At 43.4% G+C, this 26,264-nt stretch overlaps 3 protein-coding genes across 8 annotated transcripts in view; 2 read left to right on the forward strand and 1 right to left on the reverse strand.

The window, feature by feature from the left end:
- Positions 1-2,456, forward strand: part of LOC135545045 (calmodulin-regulated spectrin-associated protein 1-B-like) — a 40,012-nt gene extending 37,556 nt beyond the window's left edge. For all 3 annotated transcript variants that reach the window (XM_064972701.1, XM_064972706.1, XM_064972711.1), the window contains one exon: positions 528-2,456. In XM_064972701.1, the coding sequence (XP_064828773.1) occupies positions 528-824 (297 nt within the window). In that variant the 3' untranslated portion in view covers positions 825-2,456. The remainder of the gene's footprint in view (positions 1-527) is intronic.
- A 1,196-nt stretch (positions 2,457-3,652) lies between these two features.
- On the forward strand, positions 3,653-6,911 carry LOC135545094 (uncharacterized). Its single transcript, XM_064972737.1, has 4 exons — positions 3,653-3,758; positions 3,946-4,730; positions 4,979-5,164; positions 5,406-6,911. The coding sequence occupies exons 2-4, from the start codon at positions 4,388-4,390 to the stop codon at positions 6,782-6,784; spliced, it is 1,908 nt and encodes a 635-aa protein (XP_064828809.1). The 5' UTR covers positions 3,653-3,758; positions 3,946-4,387; the 3' UTR covers positions 6,785-6,911.
- Positions 6,912-7,011: 100 nt separating this feature from the next.
- LOC135545068 (potassium channel subfamily T member 1-like) overlaps positions 7,012-26,264 on the reverse strand; it is an 84,135-nt gene continuing 64,882 nt past the window's right edge. For 3 of the 4 annotated variants that reach the window (XM_064972724.1, XM_064972722.1, XM_064972718.1), the window contains 10 exons: positions 21,624-21,695; positions 21,191-21,325; positions 20,117-20,228; positions 19,749-19,850; positions 19,172-19,255; positions 16,208-16,336; positions 13,939-14,245; positions 13,066-13,128; positions 9,620-9,704; positions 7,012-9,427 (listed from right to left, as the gene is read on the reverse strand). In XM_064972724.1, coding sequence (XP_064828796.1) covers positions 9,298-9,427; positions 9,620-9,704; positions 13,066-13,128; positions 13,939-14,245; positions 16,208-16,336; positions 19,172-19,255; positions 19,749-19,850; positions 20,117-20,228; positions 21,191-21,325; positions 21,624-21,695 — 1,219 coding nt within the window. In that variant the 3' untranslated portion in view covers positions 7,012-9,297. Of the gene's footprint in view, positions 9,428-9,619; positions 11,266-13,065; positions 13,129-13,938; positions 14,246-16,207; positions 16,337-19,171; positions 19,256-19,748; positions 19,851-20,116; positions 20,229-21,190; positions 21,326-21,623; positions 21,696-26,264 lie in introns of those variants that run through there. The other variant, XM_064972727.1, reaches the window with a different exon arrangement.

Below are 26,264 nucleotides of genomic sequence, written 5' to 3' on the forward strand. Positions count from 1 at the left end.
CAAAACAGGCCATTCAGTCGTAAAGGGAGAGCAGTTTATTTTTCTTATAATAGCCTTTAAAGGGGTACCGTCTAATACAAACTAACTTTTGACCTGGAATGTTGTACTTTAAGGATTTTTGTTTTTCGTCCCCTCTCTCCCCCCTCTTGTGGGCTCTTCGTCACAACATAGTCAAATTGCAAGGTAGGGATGTGAACCACGAAACTCAAGAGTTTAGTTCTTGTGTCCTATTTATCAGTAATTTAGTCCAGCCAAATCCCATGCTGTGTAAATGAGCACAGTAACATGTAGGTCACATTTAGTGGGCCAGAATGTGCTGCTCAGCTCAATATTATCCAGCTGTAGCACCGCATGTTCTTGTCCAATAAGGTGGCCAGGAAGGGAAAACTCTCGACCCTTCCCAGGAGGACATCCAGGCATGACTGTACCTGGGGGTATCAAATTGCTTAAAATGTGAGACTGCTTCTCAAGATAGTTGTCAGACATACAAACTAACAACCCCCCCCCCCCCCCCAATCTCATCCCAGGAGCTGGAGAAGGTTGAGGCCCACCACCTGATGATCCTGTTCAGGGACGGGGGCTGCCAGTTCCGGGGAGTCTACTCCTTCTTCCCAGACACGGAGGAGATCCTCAAGCTGACTGGCACGGGCCCCAAGAGCATCAGCAAGAAGATGATTGACAAGCTCTACAAGTACAGCTCGGACCGCAAGCAGTTCACCGTCATCCCCGCCAAGACTGTGTCGGTCAGCATAGACGCCATCACCATCCACAACCACCTGTGGCAGGCCAAGAGAACCACTGTGCCAAAGAAGAGCGGGAAATAATCTGTGGAGGCCCTTGGAACTCTGGGGTTCCATTCCACTCCATGGTTGTCCTAGGTTCCATTCCACCCTGCTCTCCTGGATAAACTGCATTGATGTCCACTGCCAATAAACTCCCTCTATCAAGCTGAAGGAGGGGCCACATGTATGGGCAGACACGTGGCCCCTTCAGTTCACACTAATGTGGGGGCATGGATGGATGTATGCATCTGTGCTGGTGGTCCTGCGAGTGGGATTGTCATCTGCATGAACCAATATGGAGGGTCCTCTTTGTCTGGATCTCAATGTATTCTGTTCAGGGTGTCCATTGATCAATTCATTCGGTTCTGTTTTTCTAAAGACTCTTAAGAGAAGCATGTGGCATTTTTTCATGTGGTGGGTTTCTTTTTACTTGAAGTATTTATTGGTTTGGCACTGAATGGTTGAGCTCAGCTGCAGTAGTCCATACAACACTACCCCCCCCCTCTTATTGGACTGGTTATGACCCTACGAACACTCCTCTCGCTCTTGTTGGAGGGGGTGGGTTGTTCATAATCTCTCTACTGCAAAATCTGACCTGAAAGGACCTTATGTCCCTTCAGGACTTAAAAGGACCATTCTGCTGCAACAAAACAATCTGCAGTCGAACAAACTGGACCTTATCTACCAGACAAGCATCGCCAACCTTGCCTCTCCAGTTATCTTTCTGTCCAATGTGCTGCTTTGATCTCCTGTTTGTTACCTGGGCTCCTCCCAGACCATCTGCTGGCCTTCTTCATGCGTCATAGTGGTACTGTCAACTGTCTATTTATTCAAACTTCAACCAATTTTTAAATGCATATCAGCCTGTTGTAGCACTGTCTATCTGGTGTGTAGAATTATGATGGTCGTTTTTAAACTACTCGTCTACTCGCCTTTTAACCCTCTAAAACGAGGGTGGGAAGACGATGAATAATAGGCTTTGGTACTGTAGAAAAATGTCAAGATGCTTATTTTTTTTGTTTTTGTGTTATTTTGTTTTATATTGAGCAGTGTGGTTGGTTATACAGCAATTGAGCTTATGTTATGTGTGTTTCATCATTCATGAATCTGTCTGACATATGTCAGCTAGTTAGAGCTAGTCGTGTTTCTCTTCACTGGGCACTACTATGGCCTGTATAAAGGTGCACTCCACTCACGATCACGTTTCAAAGGCTTTTATCATGCAATGTAACCCCCCCCCCCTCCCTTCTATCCCACGAGTGATCGGCTACCCACCAGGGGTGGGGTCCATTTCAATTCAGGGAGTAAACTATCATTTCAAGTCCATTGGAATTAAAATGTTGGCTTCGTTCCTAAATTAACTGAATTGACCCCAACCCTGCTACCCACCCTGCTTCCTCCCCCGCCCTTCCCCCAGAGAGCTGCATGCTCTTGTTCTGAAGAGTGCGTGCATCCTGCTGGAACCAGTTTGAATGACATTATTTAATATATTCATAATGGGTTACTCTGTGGGACTGCGGTCTATTTTATTTACCTACCAACCAACATTAAAGAACATTCCTGAAAGGTATCAACAAACACTGCCACCATTTTCCATTTTTCTCTGTCCAAGTACTTATTATTAGATACCATATGTTGGCCTCAAGAACAACTATAAGTGTTGCACGTGCACTTTACTTAAAAAGTGGAATTCGACTTTAAACGGACATTTGAAACGTATTGCAAACAAACAGAACATGGTTAAGTTTTTTTAAACAACTCCTGTACACTCCCAACAGAGAAACACTACACTTCCTGAACTAAAACAAAGCACTAAGATTTAACACTGAGCAGTCGATTTAAGAAGTCCTCGTTTCTTCACTACTACGGCTGTCTCCAAAAATACGTAGAATACTTGATTATAATTTGCTGCATTTGGTTTATTTTTTAATAGATCTTTTCAATGTTAGTGTTTTTATGTTTACTAAAAGATTGTATAGGCATTGATTACCATTTGTTACTGTATGCAATTTCCATGCCTGTTCATTTGACTATTTCTTTCAGATCATATCATCTATTTATTTTAAACGAACGCACTGAAACGGAATAAAATTTTCAAGTTAATTAAACACATTTTCATCTTTTTTTGTTCACATTGTTTAGAATACATTTGACTTAAAATACATGTTTCAGCCTACATCACCAGCAGTTCAATGTATAGTTTGTCATTCACGTGCATGTTTCACGACTATTCAGACACTTACAATACATATGTGCATATTTACATATATTTTTGCATGCCCTGTTTTCACTCCCGCACCAGTTACCTAGGGTTATTGATGGCGTCTTTCACTTAAATTGAATATCAAGTAGATCTAAAGTGTTTGTTTTTTCACCGGTGCTGAGCCAAAAATACTAATAAGTGAAGTTAAACCCAGATCACAAGTAACCTACAAGGGTGTTAGTGAGATGTTCTGCTATCTTCCAAGCCTCCCTGGTGTTAACTGTCTCCCACCACCCAACTGGAACAACGGTGCCCGGCATGCTTCGCTTGCAGCAGGACTCATAACCATGGTAAACATCTACAGACATACATAGGCCTGCCATGGCAACAGACTTTATTCTCTGCAGGTGGCTCAGTGTTACGTATTCTGTCACAAGATTATCTGTGACTTGCAGGTCCCATCTGAGAGACTAGTTCTAACTCTGTTCTGTGTCTGATGAAAACCTTTTCAGAAGCAAACCAGATGCCTAGCATTTGAGGCCACATTGAATTCATCATGAACGGTGAGTTCTTATTCCTTGTTTTGATGGTTGTCACAGCCATATATTTGTATTGAAGGTATGCTATGAGCTGAGGTTCCCTTACTGTTGCATATCCCACAGTGTCTACTGCTGGCCTTTCTGTGATGATGCTGTGTGGGGTTCTGGTCTCTGTGCGCTCCAACATTTGTGCTCAGGAGGTACAGATTTACATCTGTCAAGAGATCCCACAAAGTAAGTCCTTTTTAGAAACAAAGCTATTTGATCACAAAACTAAACAATAACATGGATCTTTTGGCTCTCATCTATGGCATTTTGATATTGCATATTTGGGTCAATCTACTCTCTTTGATCAACATTCTATCAAATACCTATGAACAAGACTTAACGCCCCTACACACTTGTATTTTTATTACCTCAGGTTACCCTGTTGGCCTGGCCTCTCTGGTGCTCTTTGTAAGTAATGTTGGAGCAATCAACTGTACTGTGTTCAGTAGTGACAACCTGGCCTCAGTCACCCGCCTCACCATCAACAACGCTGGTATCACCAACATCGCATCCAGAGCTTTCTGGTTCTTCCGTGGCCTCAAAACCCTCAGCCTGGACCGCAACAACATCTCCCAGCTCAACCCAGCCTGGTTCAGCCAACCAGCCATCCTCCAAAACCTCACCCTATTTCAGAACCATATTGAGGTTGTAGAGGACTCCATGCTTAGTGGGTTAACTGGTCTAATTATCCTAAACCTGACCAGGAATATGATCCAGGGCATTGCTCCTGGTAGTTTTAGCACCCAGTCCCATCTGGCCAGTTTGGACCTGTCTGGTAATAGGATCGTAACCATCAGTCCTGGTAATGTAGCACGATGTACTACATTAACCATAATGCACCTTGTATGATATCCTGTTTTATCTTCGTAAAGAAGTTCCTGAAGCTGACAATGGTGTACTGTCTTATCAATACAGGTAGTTTCAGTGGACTCACTGGCCTAACTAGTCTCAACTTGGCCAGTAATAGGATCAAGAGCATCAGTCCTGGCTGTTTTAGCGCCCTGACCAGTCTGGCCTACTTGGATCTGTCTGGTAACAGGCTGACCAGGGTTAACCCCCAGGATCTGCTCCCACTCTCCCCCTCCACACATGTCAGGCTGGATGGCAACCCCTGGGACTGCTCCTGTGGAGTGGAGGACTTTGTCATCTTCCTCAGAGGTAGCGTCTTCTAGTAATTTGTGGGTAGGGGTTATGGTGGGGTTTAAGTACTGCAATGCTGTAAAGTGATCATATTTCGTATATTTTTATTGCAAAAAGCTTCAATTCTTTTTTTTTTTTTTTTATCTACAAATGCTATGAAAATTGTAATGAGTGAAACTAATTAATTAGGCTTGAGCCACCCACACAATGACTACCACACACAACCCACACACATTATGTTCTAGATGTCACTATTGTGTATCCAGGTCTGCAGAATGCCTCTCTGCTGAAGAGGGAGATGGAAGTGACGTGTGCCAGCCCATCAGCCCTGAGAGGCCAGCCTGTGTGGAACGTGTCCAAGTGTTTGATACCTAACCCACAGCCTCAGGAGGATACCCACATACGGCCCCCAGCCATGTCCATCACTGTCTCCACACTCATAGCAGTGATCGGTAGGTTCTGGAGCAGTGCTGTACAGTGTACACTACAAAGAAATCCGATAGAACACAATAGTATTGCCTATACATATCTATGGTACAGTATGTTAAGACTGGTTTTAGTCGATCTCATAACGAACAATTTACACTATTATGCTATCAGGCAAAATATGTATCGTGGTCCATTCTGCATATAACACAACAGAATCAAGTGTGAACATAAGCTAGAGTTAGTGAAGATTGTCTTGTCTTGCAGTGGTGCTGTGTATCCTGATCTGTGGGGTCTGTGCCCTGGCTGTAGTCTGGAGGAGGAAACGTGAGACCAAACAGGTGAAGCCCAGTCTGGAGACAAAACGGGAGGAGGAAGCCACAGAGCAGCCAGACAGTTCTACCACCACCCTCCGCCGCCAGGTGGCTTCTTCAATAACTGACAGGGATCCAGAGCTTGCTGCAAGGACTTACAGATCTGGAGTCAGAGCCAAGTCTGCTGATGCTGTCCTGTCCACGTCCCAGTTCTGCAGAGCAGAGCGAGAAGCACACAGGGTGGTGGTGGAGACTGAGCGAGAACTCTACAGGACGGAAAGTGTGAGAGAGAGCCCGTTAAAAGAGATGAGGAACTCCGAGGAAGAGAACAGCAAAGAGCCAGGAGATAATGAGTCCCAGGGGGTAGCTAGAAACCTGACAGGAAAAGATGATATTAAGGGTGAAGTGAGTCAGGAAAATGACAGAGAGGAGAGAGATGATGATGGAACTGTGAATCTGCAAGATGGCGGCCAAAACATATGTGTATCCCAGGATTCGGAGACCATACCGTACCTGACCATCGGTGCTGACCCGGCCGAACCAAACCTTGAACGCCACAAAGGTCCAAGTCCACAGAAAGTCATGACAAGGATTTCCACTTGGCCCCCCACCTCAGCTCAGTGGCAGACCCACTTCGCCATACAGAGAGAGGGGCTCTGTGTCTTCCCTGAGAATGACCCTGGCCAAGAGGTCGAAGGTGAAACAGAGAACCAATCACCTGACCAAGAGTTCAAACAGATCCAGTCACCTGACCCCGGGGAAACCGAGAACCAATCACCTGACCTTGAGCAAGAGTTTAAAGATGACACAGATAATCGTTCAGCTGATGTTTCTGTCAGTGTTCTGGAGTCTTCACCCCCAGAAGGGGTGATGGGTGAGGTCAATGCTGAGGAGAACTGCAGCACGCCACCAGACTTAGAGACATCCTCTCCAGAGTATGATCCAGAACCTCTTATTGAGATAAGCGAGACCCTGTCAGACCTGGTCGACACTTCCCTGTCTAGTAATGTCCTGACCCAGACTGAGACCAATCCTGGTCAAGAAAATCCTGAAGAATTGGATAACAAACCCACACAAGTTATAAACAGGGCTGTACAGAGTGAAGGCAAATCAAACAGAAAGGGGGTGCCAAAGAGATCAGGCAGGAGCAGAGAGAGTAGTGGAGCTCCCCCTAGTGGTGTCTCCCCCAGTGACGACAACCTGCTACTGGATAATGAATACGCCTATATTGACTTGCTGCACGAGGTGGTTCAGAACCAGGGCCGATGGACCAGAGAGAGGTGGAAACGGACTCACCTCAACAAAGCAGCAAGCAAGCACCAGGGACATTAAACTATAGACTGTGGCTTTTATGATCTGGTGTTTTCTTATGTTTTTACCTGTCCTGTCTATTGGTGTATGTAATAGTCTGTAGTGTTTTGAAAAGTGCTATACATAATAAAATGTATTATTAACTGTGTTTTTCCCCTTTCCTGTGGTGACAAAGGGTGAGCAACCCCACCATTAGAAGTGTGAGTGATCATTTCTCTCTGTGATTAAACTACAGGAGTGTTTTTCCATTCCAATGTTTCTGGCTGCATGCAGCATTTATTGTTCATATTTTACATCACGGTAGAGAAGTACACATACTTCGGAATAAGAAAAAGTACAAAATGGATAAAACCTTTTTGACAATTAACTAAGAATATGATAAAGGTAAACAGAAGATTTTGTCTGGAGGACATGCATGGTCCCATATAATGATATGCAGACATAACAAGCGGGAGATATGATTAATTTTCTAGTTGTGATACTTCACACAGGTCACCTAACTGTAGGAAAACGTATCTGGTTTGGCAAACTTTCTCTCAAAACATACTTTTTGTGTTTGCATGCCCCTTTCTATACTACAGTATGAACTTCAAAAACATATTTTTTTACTGAACAACTCCAATAAGAGAATTCCTTTGGGGTTCCGTTCACATACAACAACGATGAGGGGGGAGGACACGAGGTGATCTGTAAACTGCCCTTCTGGGGGCCTGGCTAGTATGGAACATATTTGATCTACACATACATACAGTACTTCAATGGGAATGGGGACACATTGCGTTACATTACATCCCAAAACACATCAAGGACTACTCCAGAGATATTCAAACTGCAAAATAATGTAAAAGCCTGACATAACCCACTTTTTTCCTTATCTAACCTTTCCATCAACTTAATCTCATTCAGGCAATGCATGTTCAGAACTACCTCCCTATTACATTTTATAACAAACAAGCAGAAATGGCACATATCAAAATATATTCTGTTGTTTACAATGACAATGATCATTTAAAACTTTGCAAATGTACTCAAAGGCCTCGGGCCCTATTCAATCTTTATAGCTGAAGCGTTAGACTCCGCGATAGAAACGTGATGGTGATTTCCGATTGCGCCGCCATATGCAGTGTTTACCGTGAATGCCGTCTCCGCTAAATTGGGAATAGCCAATGTCCTCTTTAGGTATGCCAGGAGCTGCTTGTGGCTTTAACCCCGAAAAACAACCGCTATGCGGATGTCGTCTAAAGTGGATCGGATTGAATACAGCCCTTTAAAAGTTGATATACTATATATAACACTGACTGTATGGAGGCTGATTCATACTGTGCAAAATACTAAAGTCTTTTATTGTATAGTTAAAGTTTCGGGTTAAAGGGTCATGCTATAATGCTCTATTAACGACCACAGAGCTGAGTGCAAAAATATTTCAAGTCCCATTTGTTTTCATTTGACTTAATAATGACCAAAAGAACATTGAACCAAACTATGAGGATAAAAAAATGTTTACAATGATATCACCACACATATTAGTCCAAGCAAACAGTATCAGAAATACAGCATAAATATCTTAAATAATTATTCAAATATATAAAAGCACACACAATACTACATTTACTGTACAAGTGAAATGACATATTGGAAGGCAGCTTGCAACACTGCACTCCAAGCCCAGGTACTGGCCAAATTAACAGACTTCAAGTAATAGTTCACTCCAACTCAACATCAGATTACTTTTGATATCATTTTGGAGTGACCTATCACTTTAACTATGCTTGTCTCTTATTGTGCAATATAAGTACTCATAACAAGTGTTCATAACATAGGGTTGCCGCTGTAAACGGCGCTGAAAGATTGTTCTACTGTAATTCATCAAATCCTGTCAGAAATGTGGAATGATTGAACATTGGCTTTCGTGGAACATTGACTGATACATAACGAACCAGAAACTGTATGGCACAAATAGAATGACGTAGGTGCATGGTGTAATTTATTAAGGTTCATCCATCCATTAAGTATTCTATACTGTTTAATAACAAATAGCATGATATTTGAAAAAAAAAAAATGTTATACAGAATGAGCAGTAAAAGATAGTGTTTAAAAAAAAATGCTTATAAAAGTCTTCACACTGTTTTTTACATAATTTCAATGAAATTATGTTGAACCAACGTGGAATAGATGTTGAATTGATGTCTGGGCCCAGTGGGTTGTGCTCATAGGGAAAATAATAAGTTCTCATGTACTTTCATGATTGATGTGTAAGAATACTGCCAGGAATTCTTGTTAAGGAATAACATTTTCTGTACATGACTTGATTTTGCAACTGATATTCACACAGTCTACACACACACATGCCAAGTGTGCTTGGTGTAGCTCGCAGGCGCGCCATTTGGGCAGAGTTTGCCCTCTTGACACCTTTCTATTGGTGCTAAAGTGTAAGCAAGCTCCACCCACCTAGTATGCCGACGAACTAAATCAAACAAACCTCTAAATATTCAGAGCATCACATGACCTCCGACATGACCTCCACAATCTGATTTCAGAGGTGGGTCTCATCCCTGGTCTCTGTGCCAAAGTCCTGCCTCGTCTGGCCGCCGCCGCTGCTCTGCCCCTGAGCCGCATCCTCGGGCACGTCAGGCCCTGCCAGCGGGTCGGACCGGATGATGTAGCTAGAGAGAGATGAGGACAAAACTAACTCTCTTGGGTCAACATCCAGATATTTATAGAACACACTACTAGGTAACTGTACTGTCCTATACCCAGGCTCGTGCCCAGTCGACACAGTTTGGTACAGTATAGTACCGATACTATAAAGAAGAAGGGATGAAAAGAGAAGAGACGCCTGTCCTGCTGGTACTTACACAATGTCATTGAGCTCCAGCATGGTGTCTGGAGGGGGGTTGATGAGAACGTAGGACAGACTGTTCTGGTGGTCGTTCATCTCATCTGGAACAGAACAGATACAGGGACAGCTCTTAGCAGCTGCTCTGGCTGTACCAGTTCCCTCAAATTCACCAATTACACACAACATTAGACAACTAATGGTCCATTTAGAAAATGGAAGTATAGGATTCCCTGATCTTCAGTAAATGGCTGACTGACATGATAAATCATATGCATTTCCAGTAAGAGCCGTTTAAAGGGCCGTTCTGGCTAGACAAGGCTTATTTATATATAGTAAGCCTATAAGTCCTGTGTTCATTTTATTAATGTCTATCCAAATACAGGTTAATCAATGGTGTGTAACTGAATATCCCTTGACATGGGATACCTTGATGTCCTGTTCTTGTCTTGGAGTAGGATCGGGTTGCCCCTGGACACTGATCTAAGGTCAGTTTCCTCCTGATCTTAGACCTTTGCCAAGGGGTACAATATCTATTCAGAGTGAGTGTCTGTGAGTGAGAAGTGATTGTGTTTTACCTGTTTCGCGTGTATGAGTGAGAAACTGTGTACCTGGGACAGAATGAGGCTCAAGCTTGGGGGTTGAGGGGGTAAAGTGCATCTGCTTCTCCAAACCCACCTGTGTTTGCCCCTTATAATGCCAGGCGGGGTGGGTAGGAGAGAGAGAAGGTCTAACTGTTACTGACAGGGCATGGCTGGTACAGGGTAGGCCCATGCTGCCACAAGGCAAGCGCATCCCTCCATGCGCAGTTCAAGAAAGACATGCAGACACTGTCCGCATCGATTCACCTCCTGCGCATTCCACACGTCGGGCCTGGTCACTCACGGCGACAGGTCACCATGGTTGCCATGCCAACGACACTCAGCCCCCATATAAAAATGTTGACACACCCACAAACACAACTAGAACATGCTCTTGGCATCCGGCAGGGCAGACTCAACCAAACAAAGTGAGGCTCAACCAATCTAAGAGTGAAAGCAAAATACATTGGGTGTGTGGGATTAGAAGGGGGTCATAATATAGCGTCAATCTAGGATAGTCTTACAGAGGGACTAAAATGTGGTGAATATTTTGAAATCATATTGTATTTAGGCTAATAAAATGCTAAAATGTTTCTGTTAGCAACCATTATTATATTCTACAAGATTCTCAGTGTAGCTTTGGTTTGTCGATAGTAATGTACTGTTGACCTTCCCGAACAACACAGTCGCAATGCTTTCTGCTCCACTCTGTCCCATCCCGCCACACTGTAGTGTATCCAACACTCTCCACGCCCTGCAGTAACTTGGTAGCCTGTCTGGCCGTCTCTCACCTGCCATCACTAGTCAATAAGTCCTAGTTCACACAGGTTGTACAACTGATGTACAATGCATTTGAAACAACGGTTGTGTTACATCAGTTGTACAATTTGAACTAGGCCTAAGTCACCCACTTCAGTCCACACAACGCAGGGGACAGAGAGAAAGAAAGGCTGCTCGTCTGCCGACCACCACAGCCATCATCATTATCACACAGAGTCATGCAGTAGTGCTGTATGATTATGATTCTCCATCTAACCTGTTCTGGTCTCTTCTCTTAACGGAGGCTCTGAAATTCCCTGCAACTCTAAGACAGTCAACACTGTTAAGCCACAGGCTACTGTCGTACTTTCATTCAATAGCACAACATTCTGACTTCCTATACTAACATACAGTAGCCTAGCTCTTCAAAGCAGGTACTAAACTACTAGTATGACATCGATCCATCCACTATGTGTTGTAAATGGATGGTGGTATATCCACCACTTGAGATGTCTTACAAAGTAGAATATTAGAAGCAAATACAGTGCCTTCGTAAAGTATTCAGAACCCTGGACATTTTCCACATTTTGTTACGTTACAGCCTTATTCTAAAATGGATTAAATTACAAATAAATCCTCAGCAATCTACACGCACTACCATATAATGACAAAGCAAAAACAGGTCTTTGGACATTGTTGCAAAATTATTTTATTTTTTTAAATAAAAATAAACAGAAATACCTTATTTACATAAGTAATCTGACCCTTTTCTATGAGACTTGAAATTGAGTTTCCATTGATCATCCTTGAGATGTTTCTACAACTTGGAGTCCACCTGTGGTAAATTCAATTAATTTCACATGATTTGGAAAGGCACACATGTTTATATAAGGTCCCACAGTTGACAGTGAAAGCAAAAACCAAGCCGTGAGGTCGAAAGAATTGTCCGCAGGGTTACGAGACAGGATTGTGTCAAAGCACAGATCTGGGGAAGGGTACCAAAAAATGTCTGCAGCATTGAAGGTCCCCAAGAACACAGTGGCCTCCATCATTCTTAAACGGTAGAAGCTTGGAATCACCAAGACTCTTCCTAGAGCTGGCTGCCCGGCCAAACTGTGCAATCGGGGTAGAAGGGCCTTGGTCAGGGGGGTAACCAAGAACCCAATGGTCACTCAGACAGAGCTCAAGAGTTCCTCTGCGGTAATGGGAGAACCTTCCAGAAGGACAACCATCTGTGCAACACTCCACCAATCAGGTCTTTATTGTAGAGTGGCCAGAAGGATGTCACTTCTCAGTAAAAGGCACATGACAGCCTGTTTGAAGTTTACCAAAAGGCACTTAAAGTCTCTTAGACGATGAGAAACAAGATTCTCTGATGGTCTGATGAAACCAAGATTGAACTCATGTCTGGAGGAAACCTGGCACCATTCCTACGGCGAAGCATGGTTGTGGCAGCATAATGCTGTGGGGGAGTTTTCCAGTGGCAGGGACTGGGAGACTAGTCAGGATCGAGGCAAAGATGAACGGAGCAAAGTACAGAGAGATCCTTGATGAAAAACCTGCTCCAGTGCGCTCAGGACCTCAGACTGGGGCGAAGGTTCACCTTCCACCAGGACAACGACCCTAAGCACACAGCCAAGACAACCCAGGAGTGGCTTTGGGACAAGTCTCTGAAAGTCCTTGAGTGGCCCAGCCAGAGCCCAGACTTGAACCCAATCTAACATCTCTGGAGAGACCTCAAAATAGCTGTACAGCAATGCTCCCCATCCAACCTAACAGAGTTTGAGAGGATCTGCAGAGAAGAATGGGAGAAACTCCCCAAATAGAGGTGTGCCAAGCTTGTGTAGCAACATAACCAAGAAGACTGTAATTGCTGCCAAAGGTGCTTCAACAAAGGACTGAGTAAAGGGTCTGAATACTTTTTGAAGGCACTGTATAATTTCCCTAACAACATTCTTCTCTGAGCAATGATCATAGTTTCCAGGAAAGTAGCACTACACTTGAACATATAGAATGAAATTATAATTTCACACCAAATTTGACATATTTAAGAGATGGGAGTGATGACTAAATTAAATGTGTTGCATTGCGTACTGTATGTGAACACTACTGTATGTGGGATTACCTTGTAAATATCCTAGATTTACTCGGTTCATGACATCACTCGCAGTAAGATTAGCAACATCCTCTACAAGACAGAAAATAAAAAGAGGGGAATGAAAAGATTAGGCAAGCAGCAAAAATGCAGTTTTCAAAAGGGGATGCAAAAATGAACTAACATGCAAACAAATATGTTTTTTGAATTATTTCATAAATATTAGATCATTTATTATGTAAATATTTACAGTATTTCTGTCTCAATCATCCAATTTAAAATCACCAGTAAATAATTTGTTAAGTATTTAATTCTTCAGTATTTTTTATGCTTCTCTGGCAGGATTACATAATTAGCATTTTCCCTCGACAGTGATTATCTGAATGAGTCATCATAATGTTTTGGCATGAGCTATTGTATGGAGAATTATATAGGGAAATATTTTTGGGGTTTTGCAAAGGAAGGCGAAGGAAGTTGAGGAGAGTGGAAAAGAGTGAAAAGAAGTGAGAGGGGAGGAGATGCAGTCTGAGGGGAGGCAAAATGCAGTCTGAGATTAAATGCTTCATTATACTTCAGTTGTCCATCCATCCATAGGCTACAAGTAACATGAAGGTTTATGCACATTCATAAAGGAGGTTATGCAGGTACATTGTCATACTATGTAGAATAATGTGAATAATGGAGAATAGTCATTGTCATTCCATACAGCACCAATTCCCAAACTATGACAGTTGACTAGGGTTGCAAAAGTCTGGGAACTTTTAATAAATTCCCTGGTTTTCCAGAAATCCCGGAATTTTTCAACCCTACAGGTGACACATATAAGACCACCAAACTAAATATCACACAGCACCCTATAATGTCCCTCAGTATTACCAGGGTGTCCTGTAACTTTCCGCTCACCGTATCCGACAGTGGGCAAGCCTAGGTGCTTCATGCGGTTCTTGACCAGCTCAGACAGCTCCTGTCTCTCGGAGCGCCGGTACAGGTTGAGGCGCTGTTGGGAGATCCGCTCTGTGCGACTCGGTGGCTTGGTGTTCTTACGGCTCAGACGCCGCGCCCACTGGAGGCTCTTCTTCCTCAGCAACGGATGTTCTGATTGCTCGCTGGTGGTGGAGTTCCGCTGAGCTGTTTTCTCCTTCCACGACTCGCGACGATTGCTTCTCTGGTCGTCACCACCAGTGTTCTCTACGTTGATGGATACTTGAGACTAGGGGAGGGTGAAGGGTTAATACCAAATGAACTGTGTGGACAGTATGAGGATCCAATAGGATGTCTTGGTGACACTTTACATCAGTAGTAGAAGCTCTAGATACACATTTATAATGCATTATGAAGAAGCGCTTGACTGACAGCATTACTGAAGTGCCAAACAAAACACAACGCATACTTTAATTTTGTTGTACTGCAAATATGAGCAGATAATGACAGTCATGTTATGTAAAATGTCAAGACAAGGATGTCATCTTAACTGTGGGTAACTAGGAAGGAGGATACTTTGACAGACCAACAAACAAAAACACAGGATGGATTAAATAATAACTTGCACAGAGTAACATTGGCAAAAGTAAATATAATGTACTTGACCAAGAATGTTTGTTTGTGAATGGTTACACCAAATAGTTCAATGACGCATATAAAGCATAATTACAATGATTAGCAGCACAATTATAGCACAAATACACTGAGTGTACTTTCCATGACATAGACTGTCAAGGTGAATCCAGGTGAAAGCTATGATCTTTTATTGAGGTCACCTGTTAAATCCACTTCAGTCAGTGTAGATGAAGGGAAGGAGACAGGATTTTTAAGCCTTGAAACAATTGAGACATGGATTGTATATGTGTGCCATTCAGAGGGAGAATGGGCAGGACAAAAGATTTAAGTGCCTTTGAACGGGGTATGGTAGTAGGTGCCAGGCACACCGGTTAGAGTGTGTCAGGAATGGCAATGCTGCTGTGTTTTTCACGCTCAACAGTTTCCCGTGTGTATCAAGAATGGCCCACCACCCAAAGGACATCCAGGCAACGGCAGGCCAGTAGTCGAAAACAGGAAATTGATGAAAGAGGACAAAGAAGGCCGAGACAAATTGTGCAGAGCAACATACAGTTAGTCAACTGACGGTCCAGTACAACATTGGTGCCCAAAGACCCATAAAAGAATGCACAACTCATAGTACCTTGATATGAATGGGGTATGGCAGCCGACAACCTTACAGAGTTCCACTTCTTTCAGCAAAAAACAAGAAATTGTGGTTGCAGTGGGCTAAGGAACGAAAACACTGGACACTGGAGAATTGGAAAAACATGCCTGGTCTGATGAATCCCGGTTCCTGCTGTTTCACGCTGATGGTAGGACCAGGGTATGGAGAGAATCACATGAGTACATGCATCCATCATGACGTGTGTCAACATTGCAGGCTGGTGGTGATGGTGTGGGGAGAATTTTCATGGCACACAATGGTCCTCTTGAAAGTAGTGCCGCAGCATTTAAATTCCACATGATATCTGAACATCATTGCCAATAAGTTGCATCCCTTCAAAGCAACACTGTACCCATCTGCAAATGGATTTTTTTTCAGCAGGATAATACTCCATGCCACAAGACTAGGATTGTCCAGGAATGGTTCCACGAACATGACAGTGAATTCAGCTTACTACAGGGGCCTGCCCAGTCACCAGATCTCAATCCACATGAACATCTGTAGGATGAGATGGAACAATCTATTTGGAGTAGAGATCCACTACGAGCTAACTTGGAATCAATATGGAACAGCATCCCTGTGGAACGCTTTCGACACCTTGTAGAGTCCATGCCCCAACGAACTGAGGCTGTTCTGAGGGCAAAATGGGGTGCAACACATTATTAGGAAGTTGTTCCTATTGTTTTGTACACTCAGAAATCTACTGATGACTCAGAGGTGGCTTTGTTCAAATTATTATTTTTTAGAATGCATCCTTCTTTTTTTCCATCCTTCTTTCCTTGAGCTAGTCATTTATCATTCAGTGATTTGACCAGCGAAAGCAAGATCACTACCCCTATTGCTCTCATCTACCTCAAGGAAGGAATTAAGAGAAAAAATAAATAGGGGAAGAAAGGAAGGAATGAAGGAAAGAAAGGAAGGATGCCCCTCTAGAGTATTTGAACAGGGACTGTCTCTATCTTGTCTTACCTCTGAGGAGGAGAACATGTGTGACTCTGTACGGTAGATGCCTATTGGAATCTCTGCACTGGAAGAACACAGTTTTTGGAATAACCTGCCATACGTCCTGATCCACAGGTCCTCCTCTGTCACCTTCATCTGGAAAGGAGGAGGAAGCACATTCAGTAAACATCACGCGCTCGCACACACACACACACACACACACACACACACACACACACACACACACACACACACACACACACACACACACACACACACACACACACACACACACACACACACACACACACACACACACACACACACACACACACACACACACACACACACACACACACACACCCACACACACACAAAAAGGAAGACCCAGTTATGCGTTGACCTATGATGTCTCCCTCCCAGACGAACTCAATGCCTTCTATGCTCGCTTCGAGGTAAACACCAAGTCTTGCATGAGGGCTCCTGCTGTTCTGTATCTTGCTTAAAACTGGTAAGGCTCCAGGACCTGATGGAATACCAGGGCAAATCCTCAGGGCATGCGCACATCAGGTGGCAAGCGTCTTCACCAACATTTCCAACCTTTCCTTGACCTTGTTGAAAAACAAGTCTTAATGACTCCAACCTAAGTGTACGTAAACTACCAACTTCAACTGTACATGTTACCTCAGCCTCCACCATATCCCTGCACATTGATATGGTACTGAACTGACCTTGTATATACAGTTGAAGTCAGAAGTTTACATACAATTAGGTTGGAGTCATTAAAACTCATTTTTCAACCACTCCACACATTTCTTGTTAACAAACTACTGTTTTGGCAAATCGGTTAGGACATCTACTTTGTGCATGACACAAGTACTTTTTCCAACAATTGTTTACCGACAGATTATTTCACTTATAATTCACTGTATCACAATTCCAGTGGGTCAGAAGTTTACATACACTAAGTTGACTGTGCCTTTAAAAGGCTTGGAAAATTCCAGAAAATTATGTCATGGCTTTAGAAGCTTCTGATAGGCTAATGACATCATTTGGGTCATTTGGAGGTGTACCTGTGGATGTATTTCAAGGCCTACCTTCAAACTCAGTGCCTCTTTGCTTGACATCATGGGAGAAATCAGCCAAGACCTCAGACAAACAATTGTAGACCTCCACAAGTATGGTTCATCCTTGGGAGCAATTTCCAAACACCTGAAGGTATCACGTTCATCGGTACAAACAATAGTATGCAAGTATAAACACCATAGGACCACGCAGCTGTCATACCACTCAGGAAGGAGATGCATTCTGTCTCCTAGAGATGAATGTACTTTGGTGCGAAAAGTGCAAATCAATCCCAGAACAACAGCAAAGGACCCTGTGAAGATGCTGGAGGAAACCGGTACAAAAGTATCTATTTCCCACATGTCCTATATTGACATAACCTGAAAGGCCGCTCAGCAAGGAAGAAGCCATTGCTCTAAAACCTCCATAAAAAAGCCAGACTACGGTTTGCAACTGGACATGGGGACAAAGATCATACTTTTTTGGAGAAATGTCCTCTGGTCTGATGAAACAAAAATAGAACTGTTTGGCCATAATGCCCATCCTTATGTTTGGAGGAAAAAGGGGGAGGCTTGCAAGTCGAAGAACACCATCCCAACCGTGAAGCATGGGGGTGGCAGCATCATGATGTGGGGGTGCTTTGCTGCAGGAGGGACTGGTGCACTTCACAAAATAGATGGCATCTTGAGGTTGGGAAATGATGTGGATATATTGAAGCAGCATCTCAAGACATCAGTCAGGAAGTTAAAGCTTGTCTTCCAAATAGACAATGACCCCAAGCATACTTCCAAAGCAGTAGCAAAATGGCTTAAGGACAACAAAGTCAAGGTATTGGAGAGGCCATCACAAAGCGCTGACCTCAATCCTATAGAAAATGTGTGGGCAGAACTGAAAAAGCACGTGCGAGCAAGGAGGCCAACAAACCTGACTTAGTTACACCAGCTCTGTCAGGTGGAATGGGCCAAAATTCACCCAACTTATTGTAGGAAGCTTGTAGAAGGCTACCCAAAACATTTGACAAAGTTAAACAATTTAAAGGCAATGCTACCAAATACTAATTGAGTGTATGTAAACTTCTGACCCACTGGGAATGTGATGAAAGAAATAAAAGCTGAAATAAAAGCTGAAATAAATAACTCTACTATTATTCTGACATTTCACATTCTTAAAATAAAGTGGTGATCCTAACTGACCTAAGACAAGGAATATTTACTAGGATTAAATGTCAGGAATTGTGCAAAACTGAATTTAAATGTATTTGGCTAAGGTGTATGTAAACTTCCGACTGCAACTGACCTGTTGTTGCTTTTTTTTTAAAGATCCTATTCTTGACTCTATTTCATACATTTGATATTGAACTCTGCATTGCTGAGGAAGAGCTTGTAAGTAAGCATTTCCTGGTATAGTTTACACCTGTGCATGTGACAAATCAACCTGGATTTAATTTGAAACACACACACACCCAAAACAGGTGTGCTGGAAATGTTTATGTTTGTGCTTTTCTAATAACCAACTTCTGTGTTCATGCAAGTGACTGAACGTGCCTGGGATAAATCCTCACTGTAGTATCTGCAATTTGGCAGTACACCCAGACCCTTGTTTGAAGAACGATATCTCACTTTCAAGTTCTCAGCTTGGAGAAAATAAGTCTTGTGAGCTATTGGTCTCCCACATTCATGAACCAGTATTGGTCGGTCACATGAATGAAGCAAACATTAATGCTGAATTAATTATGAATAATGAATATGCTAAATCATGCAAATATTACTTTCTGTGTAAGTATATAAGAGAACTAACAGGACTGTACATGGTGCATTGAGTTGGTTGGAACCTCACCAGCATGCTGATAATAAAGAATGATTAATTTAAGAATGACTTGGAGTGTCCCTGTGTAAGAATGTCCACGGCACAGATATCCATACTTACTGCACATAGGTAACCAGACCCTGGTGTGGTATCCAGGCCTAGTAAAAGTCTTGCTATGGGAATCATATAGTCCTTTACAAATGACTGTAAAAAAGCAAGAGAATGTATAAACAAACAAGAGGAACCAGAGGCTGAAAACACACTCATGTCTAGTTCCAAAGAAAACACTATTGAGGAGAGGTGAGAAACTACTGAATGATCATTGCGCCCAAAAATACTTTAGCTCTCCCTCTCTCCCTTCAAAGACAGTGCAATATCAGATGATTTTCTCAGTAACGACTGGAGTAAGATTACATCATACGCTGATAAGCTCCACACACCCCTGTGAACAGAGTATTCCCTCGAGACACGGATCTAATATCAGTTCTGCGGTTCTCCACCTAATAGTTAAGGGTTAGGATTTAGAGAAGTTTAGATGATCATAGCCTAAGGGAGTGACTCAGTGATCAAACAGTCCACTCTGCTGGCTGAGATAAGGTGAGGCTTCCTAGCTACGTCTCAAATGGGACCCTGGTCAAAAGTAGTGCAGTATATAGGGAATAGGGTACTATTATTTTGATTACATCTGGTAACCCACCTGGTAGAGCAGCGTATCCAGCATACTGATACTGAACACTCTGCCTGCAGCGAACGGCAGGCGGAACATGAAGGCCAAATTGGAACCCTTATCGCGCTCTATCTGTAGGGGCGAGAGGGAAGGGGAGGGAGAAAGTGTGGGGGGAGGGAGCAGAGGGAGAGTGGGGGTGAGGAGAAGAGGGAGGGGAAAGAGTTAGGAGAAAGAAAGAGAGTGCACATGAAATGTCACCAGCTGGCTTGCTAACCCAGCCCCAGGGCTCTATATATTAATGTCTGAGTCTGTATAAGAGTGCACCTCCCACACGACACCCGCTGAAGCCTGAGAGCTAAAGATGGAGGAGTGACATGCCCCTGAACTGCTCTGCTCACCTTCTCTAGCTTGGAGAGAGCCAGGGAGTAGCAATCCTTAGCCCTGAACTGCATAAACCTCATGTTGGAGGGGTGGGTCAGCTCGGTGATGATACTGAGACTGGGGAACAGCCTGAACAAAATGGAGAGAGAGAAAAAGATAGAGGTGGAGGAGAGGGGGGGAGAGGGATGAGGGAGGAAGGGAGAGAGAGTGGTAAGGAGTGGGTGGGAAGAGGGGATGGAGGGAAGAGAGGATGAGGGAGAGAGAGGGATGAGGGAGGAAGGGAGAGAGAGTGGTAGGGAGTTGGTGGGAAGAGGGGATGGAGGGAAGAGAGGATGAGGGAGGGAGGGAGGGCGAGAAGGAGGAGATGGAGGGAGGGAGAGAAATAGAAAGCAAGAGAGAGGGAAGAGGGGGAGCAAGAGGGAAAGAGAGAGAGGGAGGAGGGAAGGAGAGAGAGAAATAGAGAGAGAGAGGGGACAGAGATTAAATGCTTTGGGCTCATGGGCAGGACCAAGCTGGCAGTGATGCATAGTTTACATTTTAGGATGTTGAAGAATAAAATCTTGCAAAGGTTTTCTACCCTGATAGATGCTGTTTAATATAGTTTCACCCAGGGTTTTAATAACTGTAGAGACTTTTCAGGGAAAAGCAACGACAGTGGGTTGCAAAAGTATTCACGCCCCTTGGCATTTTTCCTATTTTGTTGCCTTACAACCTCAAAATAAAATGAATTTTTGGGAGGTTTGTATAATTTTTTAACCTTTATTTAACTAGGCAAGTCAGTTAAGAACAAATTCTTATTTTCAATGATGGCCTTGGAAGAGTGGGTTAACTGTCTGTTCAGGGGCAGAACGACAGATTTTTACCTTGTCAGCTCGGGGATTTGAACTTGCAACCTTCCAGATTCTAGGAATTGTTTTTCTGTCTGTTCCATGCTTGCAAAACAAATGTCCCTCTTGGATAATACAATTGTTGTTCATAATAATGCTTTACTAGACTACAAGTAGTCCACACAATAGTTTACTCAAAATGGAGAGCTAAAACTCTGTGTGCAGTCGATAATTTAACATGGGAGAATGCCTCCCATACCATACCTGAACATGGTCTGTACGTTGACGATAGTCTTGGCATCTGCCATATAGTCCTCCTCAGCACTCATGGTGCTCTCCTTGTCCACCACCACCAGGTTATCAGCATAGATGATGCCACACTGTAGCAGATTGTCCAGGCTGCCACAGAGAGAGCAAAACACAAAAGAACGCATAATGAAAATCTGCCACAAAGAGAACCCAACACACCATATTATGATATTCATGACTTTGAAATTTAGCAGCCTGTAAATTGAACGTGTAATTGATTTCACTTGATAATTGTAAATCCCTGGGATGTAATAAAATGGTACGTCATGGAATGATATGTGCTTTATTGTTGCCTGTCCGTGCGTGACGTCATTTGAACAGAGAAGAGTAATTGTAATTCTGCGAGGAAGGGCATTATGTTTATAATGATTGAGTAATGAACACCTACTTATCTATGGTTCCGGCCATGAAGTAGACCATTGGGAAACAGCAGATGGCTTCTAGGAAGTGGTTGTCAGGCCTGCAAACAGGAAAACACATATCAATAGGGACAGGACAACTGCAACCACACACAGATTAAATACAGTTAACTTCCAAAAAAAAGTAAAGGAAACACCAACATAAAGTGTCTTAATAGGGCATTGGGCCACGACGAGCCACCAGAACAGCTTCAATTAGACTTGCCATAAATTATACAAGTGTCTGGAACTCTATTGGAGGGATGCAACACAGTTCTTTCGCAAGAAACTCCATAATTTGGAGTCATTGCTAATGGTTGTGGAAAACACTGTCTCAGGCACCACTCCAGAATCTCCTATAAGTGTTTAATTGGGTTAAGATCTGGTGACTGACACACACACACACACACACACACACACACACACACACACACACACACACACACACACACACACACACACACACACACACACACACACACACACACACACACACACACACACACGCACACGTATACCCTTTTAAACCCCCTATGCTCCATTGAAACCCCTTTTTAAAAGTCACTGAGATCCCTTCCTCTAGCCATGGTACCAAAAAGATTGGGCAACTGGGCAGTTTTATACATGACACCAATACCCTGACTACACCGCTCGTGAGTGCGAGAGTTGCAAAATAAATGTAGAAATCTATGTTATTCAATTATTGCACCCACACTGCTCATGCACATCTGCATTACCAAGGGCCAAAAATACAAGTCCTTTCTATGGTTATACCCACGTGGGTGATTGAAAGACGAACTGTGTTGCCGGTCGGTGTAGTAATACTATGAAGGTTTAGATGCTAATCACCATATAAGTTCAAAGATGAAAAAGCCTGGAAGGAGGAGAGATGACTAGAAACGATTCGGTTGACCGTTTTATGTGTGGATTAATTGGCAGAGTAGAGGACCTTGTGCATTTCAGGTAAAATATCAACTAAATGTTTATAACCCATGACAAATTAGCTAGCAACAGCAAGCTAGCTAAATAGGACAAATTAGCTAGCATGTGCAAGCTAGCTAAATTGCCATACGTTTAATTATTTTCGACCTGTCCCCAAATTAATGTAATTGGTTCAGAGTTTGTTTTGATATTTTAACCTGCGTGTCGTGATCGCGCTTGGTGAGGGGGAACTAAATAAATGTATGCACAATTACGCAAATGCGCAGCCGGTTTGGGTTCCGTTTAAGTGTGATGTTAATTGCTTTCCTCAGGAACCACACCTGTGTGGAAGCACCTGCTTTCAATATATGTCATATCCCTCATTTACTCTACATGTATCCCTCATTTATGCACTTCCTTTATTTTGGCAGTTACCTGAACATACAAGTGGGAATTTAGACAATTAGAAACTGCAGCGAATCATCATAGCAAATCAATTTGCCTTTGGCTGTGCATTGAATTACATAATGCCCTAAAATGCGTATGTAACAAACATGTATTATGTTAACTGTTTGCTCACTGGATTACAAAATAATGCTTCCTCATAATTACTCAGGATATATGCAATATGGCCAATTAGACTGTTGCCATGATAACCCCTCATACAGTAGGCAGCTTTTAATTAAGTGGCACTTGGCTAGATAAACAGACAGTGTTTGTCTCTTTGCTTCAGACTCCTACATATCGTTCCGATTTGGTCCTGCCGTACATACCTACACGTACGCTACGGTGTCATGTCTTTGGAGTCATTAATAGGTGAAGACTTATTTTATCAAATCAATTCTCTGTAATTATTATTACGTGATTAAACTAATCATGTCAATTTAATTAACTAGGAAGTCGGGGCACCACCGAAAATCTTCAGATTACAAAGTTATAATTTTCAGAATATAATTCTTCAGTTATTTTAATATCTGATCAATTAGTCTTCTATTAATTCATTATTCTTTACCTCACGTCAGTCTCATCTGAACGTCATAAATGGTTGATTATCTGCACGAACCCAGCCTTTACTATAAATCATCCATACACCAATTGGGTTAAACATTTATTTACTAACTAATAATCAGAGAAATGCATAAACAAACAAACAGTAGATATTGGTTACTAACAAATGATAGGGAAGATTCCCTAGTGGTCTAAGCCGATATGACGGCTTGGTGGACAAAGGGAAGTGGGTGTGGACTGAGAAAGAAGCGGGACAGACAAAAGGGATCACTACAGACAGTTGATAATTATATTAATTGAAATGCTAATCCTTTGCACATGAACGCTCACTCATTCGGGATTAATTGCAATCAATATATATCTATGCCCATGTGTCGTTCTGATCTCTGTTGGAATCCGGTCCGTCTGCTGGAGAGTCCATCAGAGTTTCGCTTGCTCTCTTTCTGTTACCTTGAAGATCAAAGTCTTTCGTGGTTAGAATGGATACTTCAGAGTACCATTCAGAAATGTTCTCTTAGAGTAGAGGTTTCGGCAGTTGTCTGTATTCTCGTCCCAGGTTTACATAATTTCTAGCTGCAGACTAGTAATTAGTATCTAAGATTTGCTCTTATTCTGTAGGGATCGATAGTCTCAGAGTTTAACCATTTTCAGCCATGTAGCCAATGCTCCACGTGGTATGGTTAGGAATTCAATAACTATTCGCAATCACAGCTCGCGCTGTGGGTTTGCTCAGTCTTGATACTCAAACCTGTGCCACCTTAGCTTACACCAAGGTATGCGTGGTCTAAACTATTCGCAATCACAGCTCACGCTGTGGGTTTGCTTAGTCTTAAGAGAATTTTCTTAGGAGGGGCTTTTATTCGTAACAGTAGAAGAGGCGGTTCCAATACGCCTGATCATGTCTGTGTTCACGGGGGCGGGCCAATGACTTAGTTAATCTTTACTCATTCATTTTATACAATAATTAGATGCAAGCCTCATAAGTGAGGAACCGGTATAAACAGAGTTAGGGTAATGTGGCTGTATTGTCTTTCATGAGGTCACAAACATTAAACAAAACGGACCGGGTCGTAGCTGGCTTCTCCACCGACCGTTTACACATTCTCCAAAATATGGATATTGTTCAATTCTGGAATGTAGTATAATTTGGTGGGAGTTCCTTTGTTCTACTGTGAAACTCTCTCTCTCTCTCCATACTGCATGGCCAGGAATTTACGACCTGAGATAACAGAACCTGGGTGTAGGAGAGAGTGAGAAGCCACGATCTATACCCAGAAAGGGCCACGTCATGACAACGGTCACAAGATGCAGGCCTCCTTATTGTCCCTAGAATTTCTAAGCAAACAGCTGTAGGCAAGTCTTTCTCCTATAGAGCTCCAATTTTATGGAATGGTCTGCCTATACATGTGAGGGACACAGACTCGGTCTCGACCTTAAAGTCATTATAAAAGACTCATCTTGTCATGTCTTGTTATGTCTGTTCCTGTCCTTTCTCTTCACTCTGTCTCTCTCTGCTGGTCTTTTTAGGTTACCTTCTCTGTCTCTCATTCTTCAGCTGTTCTACATCTCCCCTAACTAGCTCATTCACTCCTTCCCACCTGTTCTCTCTTCCCCCTCTGTTTAGGTCTCTATTTCTCTCTCTGTTCCTGCTACTTTCAGTGTCTGATTCTTGTTTGTGTTTTTGATGCCAGAAGCAAGCTGTCGTCCCGTTTGCTTCCACCTTGTCCTATCCTGTCGGAGTCCGCCTGGCAGGTGCATCCTGCATTATACTAACGTTCTTTTTGTTCCATTGACTACGTTGGAAGAGGATTTATGCCATTCCTGTTTTTCATTAAAGAACTCTGTTTTCTGTTAAAACCGCTTTTGGGTCTTCACTCAAGTACATAACAGAAGAATCAGACCACGAATGGACCCAGCGGCTCCGGACCCTTTTCACTCCGCCGTCGAGATCCAGGGAGCGATGCTAGGCAGACACGAGGAGGAATTGTCTGCTGCTCGACATGCCGTTGAAACCCTGGCCGTCCAAGTCTCCGACCTCACAAGACAGGTTCACCAACTCCACCTCGATCCACCGCCCACTTCCAGGGTTTCCGAGTCTCCGGAGCCCAGGATCAACAACCCGCCGTGTTACTCTGGGGAGCCCACTGAGTGCCGCTCATTCCTCACTCAGTGTGATGTGGTGTTCTCTCTCCAGCCCAACACTTACTCCAGGAGCGCAGCCCGCATCGCCTACGTCATTTCTCTCCTTACCGGACGGGCGCGTGAGTGGGGCACGGCAATCTGGGAGGCGAGGGCTGAGTGTATTAACCAGTATCAGGACTTTAAGGAGGAGATGATACGGGTTTTTGACCGTTCTGTTTTTGGGGAGGAGGCTTCCAGGGCCCTGTCTTCCCTATGTCAGGGGAATCGATCCATAACGGATTATTCTATTGAGTTTCGCACTCTCGCTGCCTCTAGTGACTGGAACGAGCCGGCTTTGCTCGCTCGTTTTCTGGAGGGTCTCCTCGTCGAGGTTAAGGATGAGATCCTCTCCCGGGAGGTTCCTTCCAGTCTGGACTCCTTAATAGCTCTCGCTATTCGCATAGAGCGACGGTTTGATCTTCGTCGCCGAGCTCGTGGAAAGGAGCTCGCGTTCTCCGTTGCTCCCCTCTCCACATCACTGCCACCTGCCGCATCACTGCCACCCTCCTCCGCCGGCTCGG

The sequence above is a fragment of the Oncorhynchus masou genome, chromosome 1 (assembly GCF_036934945.1).
Source record: "Oncorhynchus masou masou isolate Uvic2021 chromosome 1, UVic_Omas_1.1, whole genome shotgun sequence".
In the NCBI taxonomy this organism is placed as follows: Eukaryota; Metazoa; Chordata; class Actinopteri; order Salmoniformes; family Salmonidae; genus Oncorhynchus; species Oncorhynchus masou.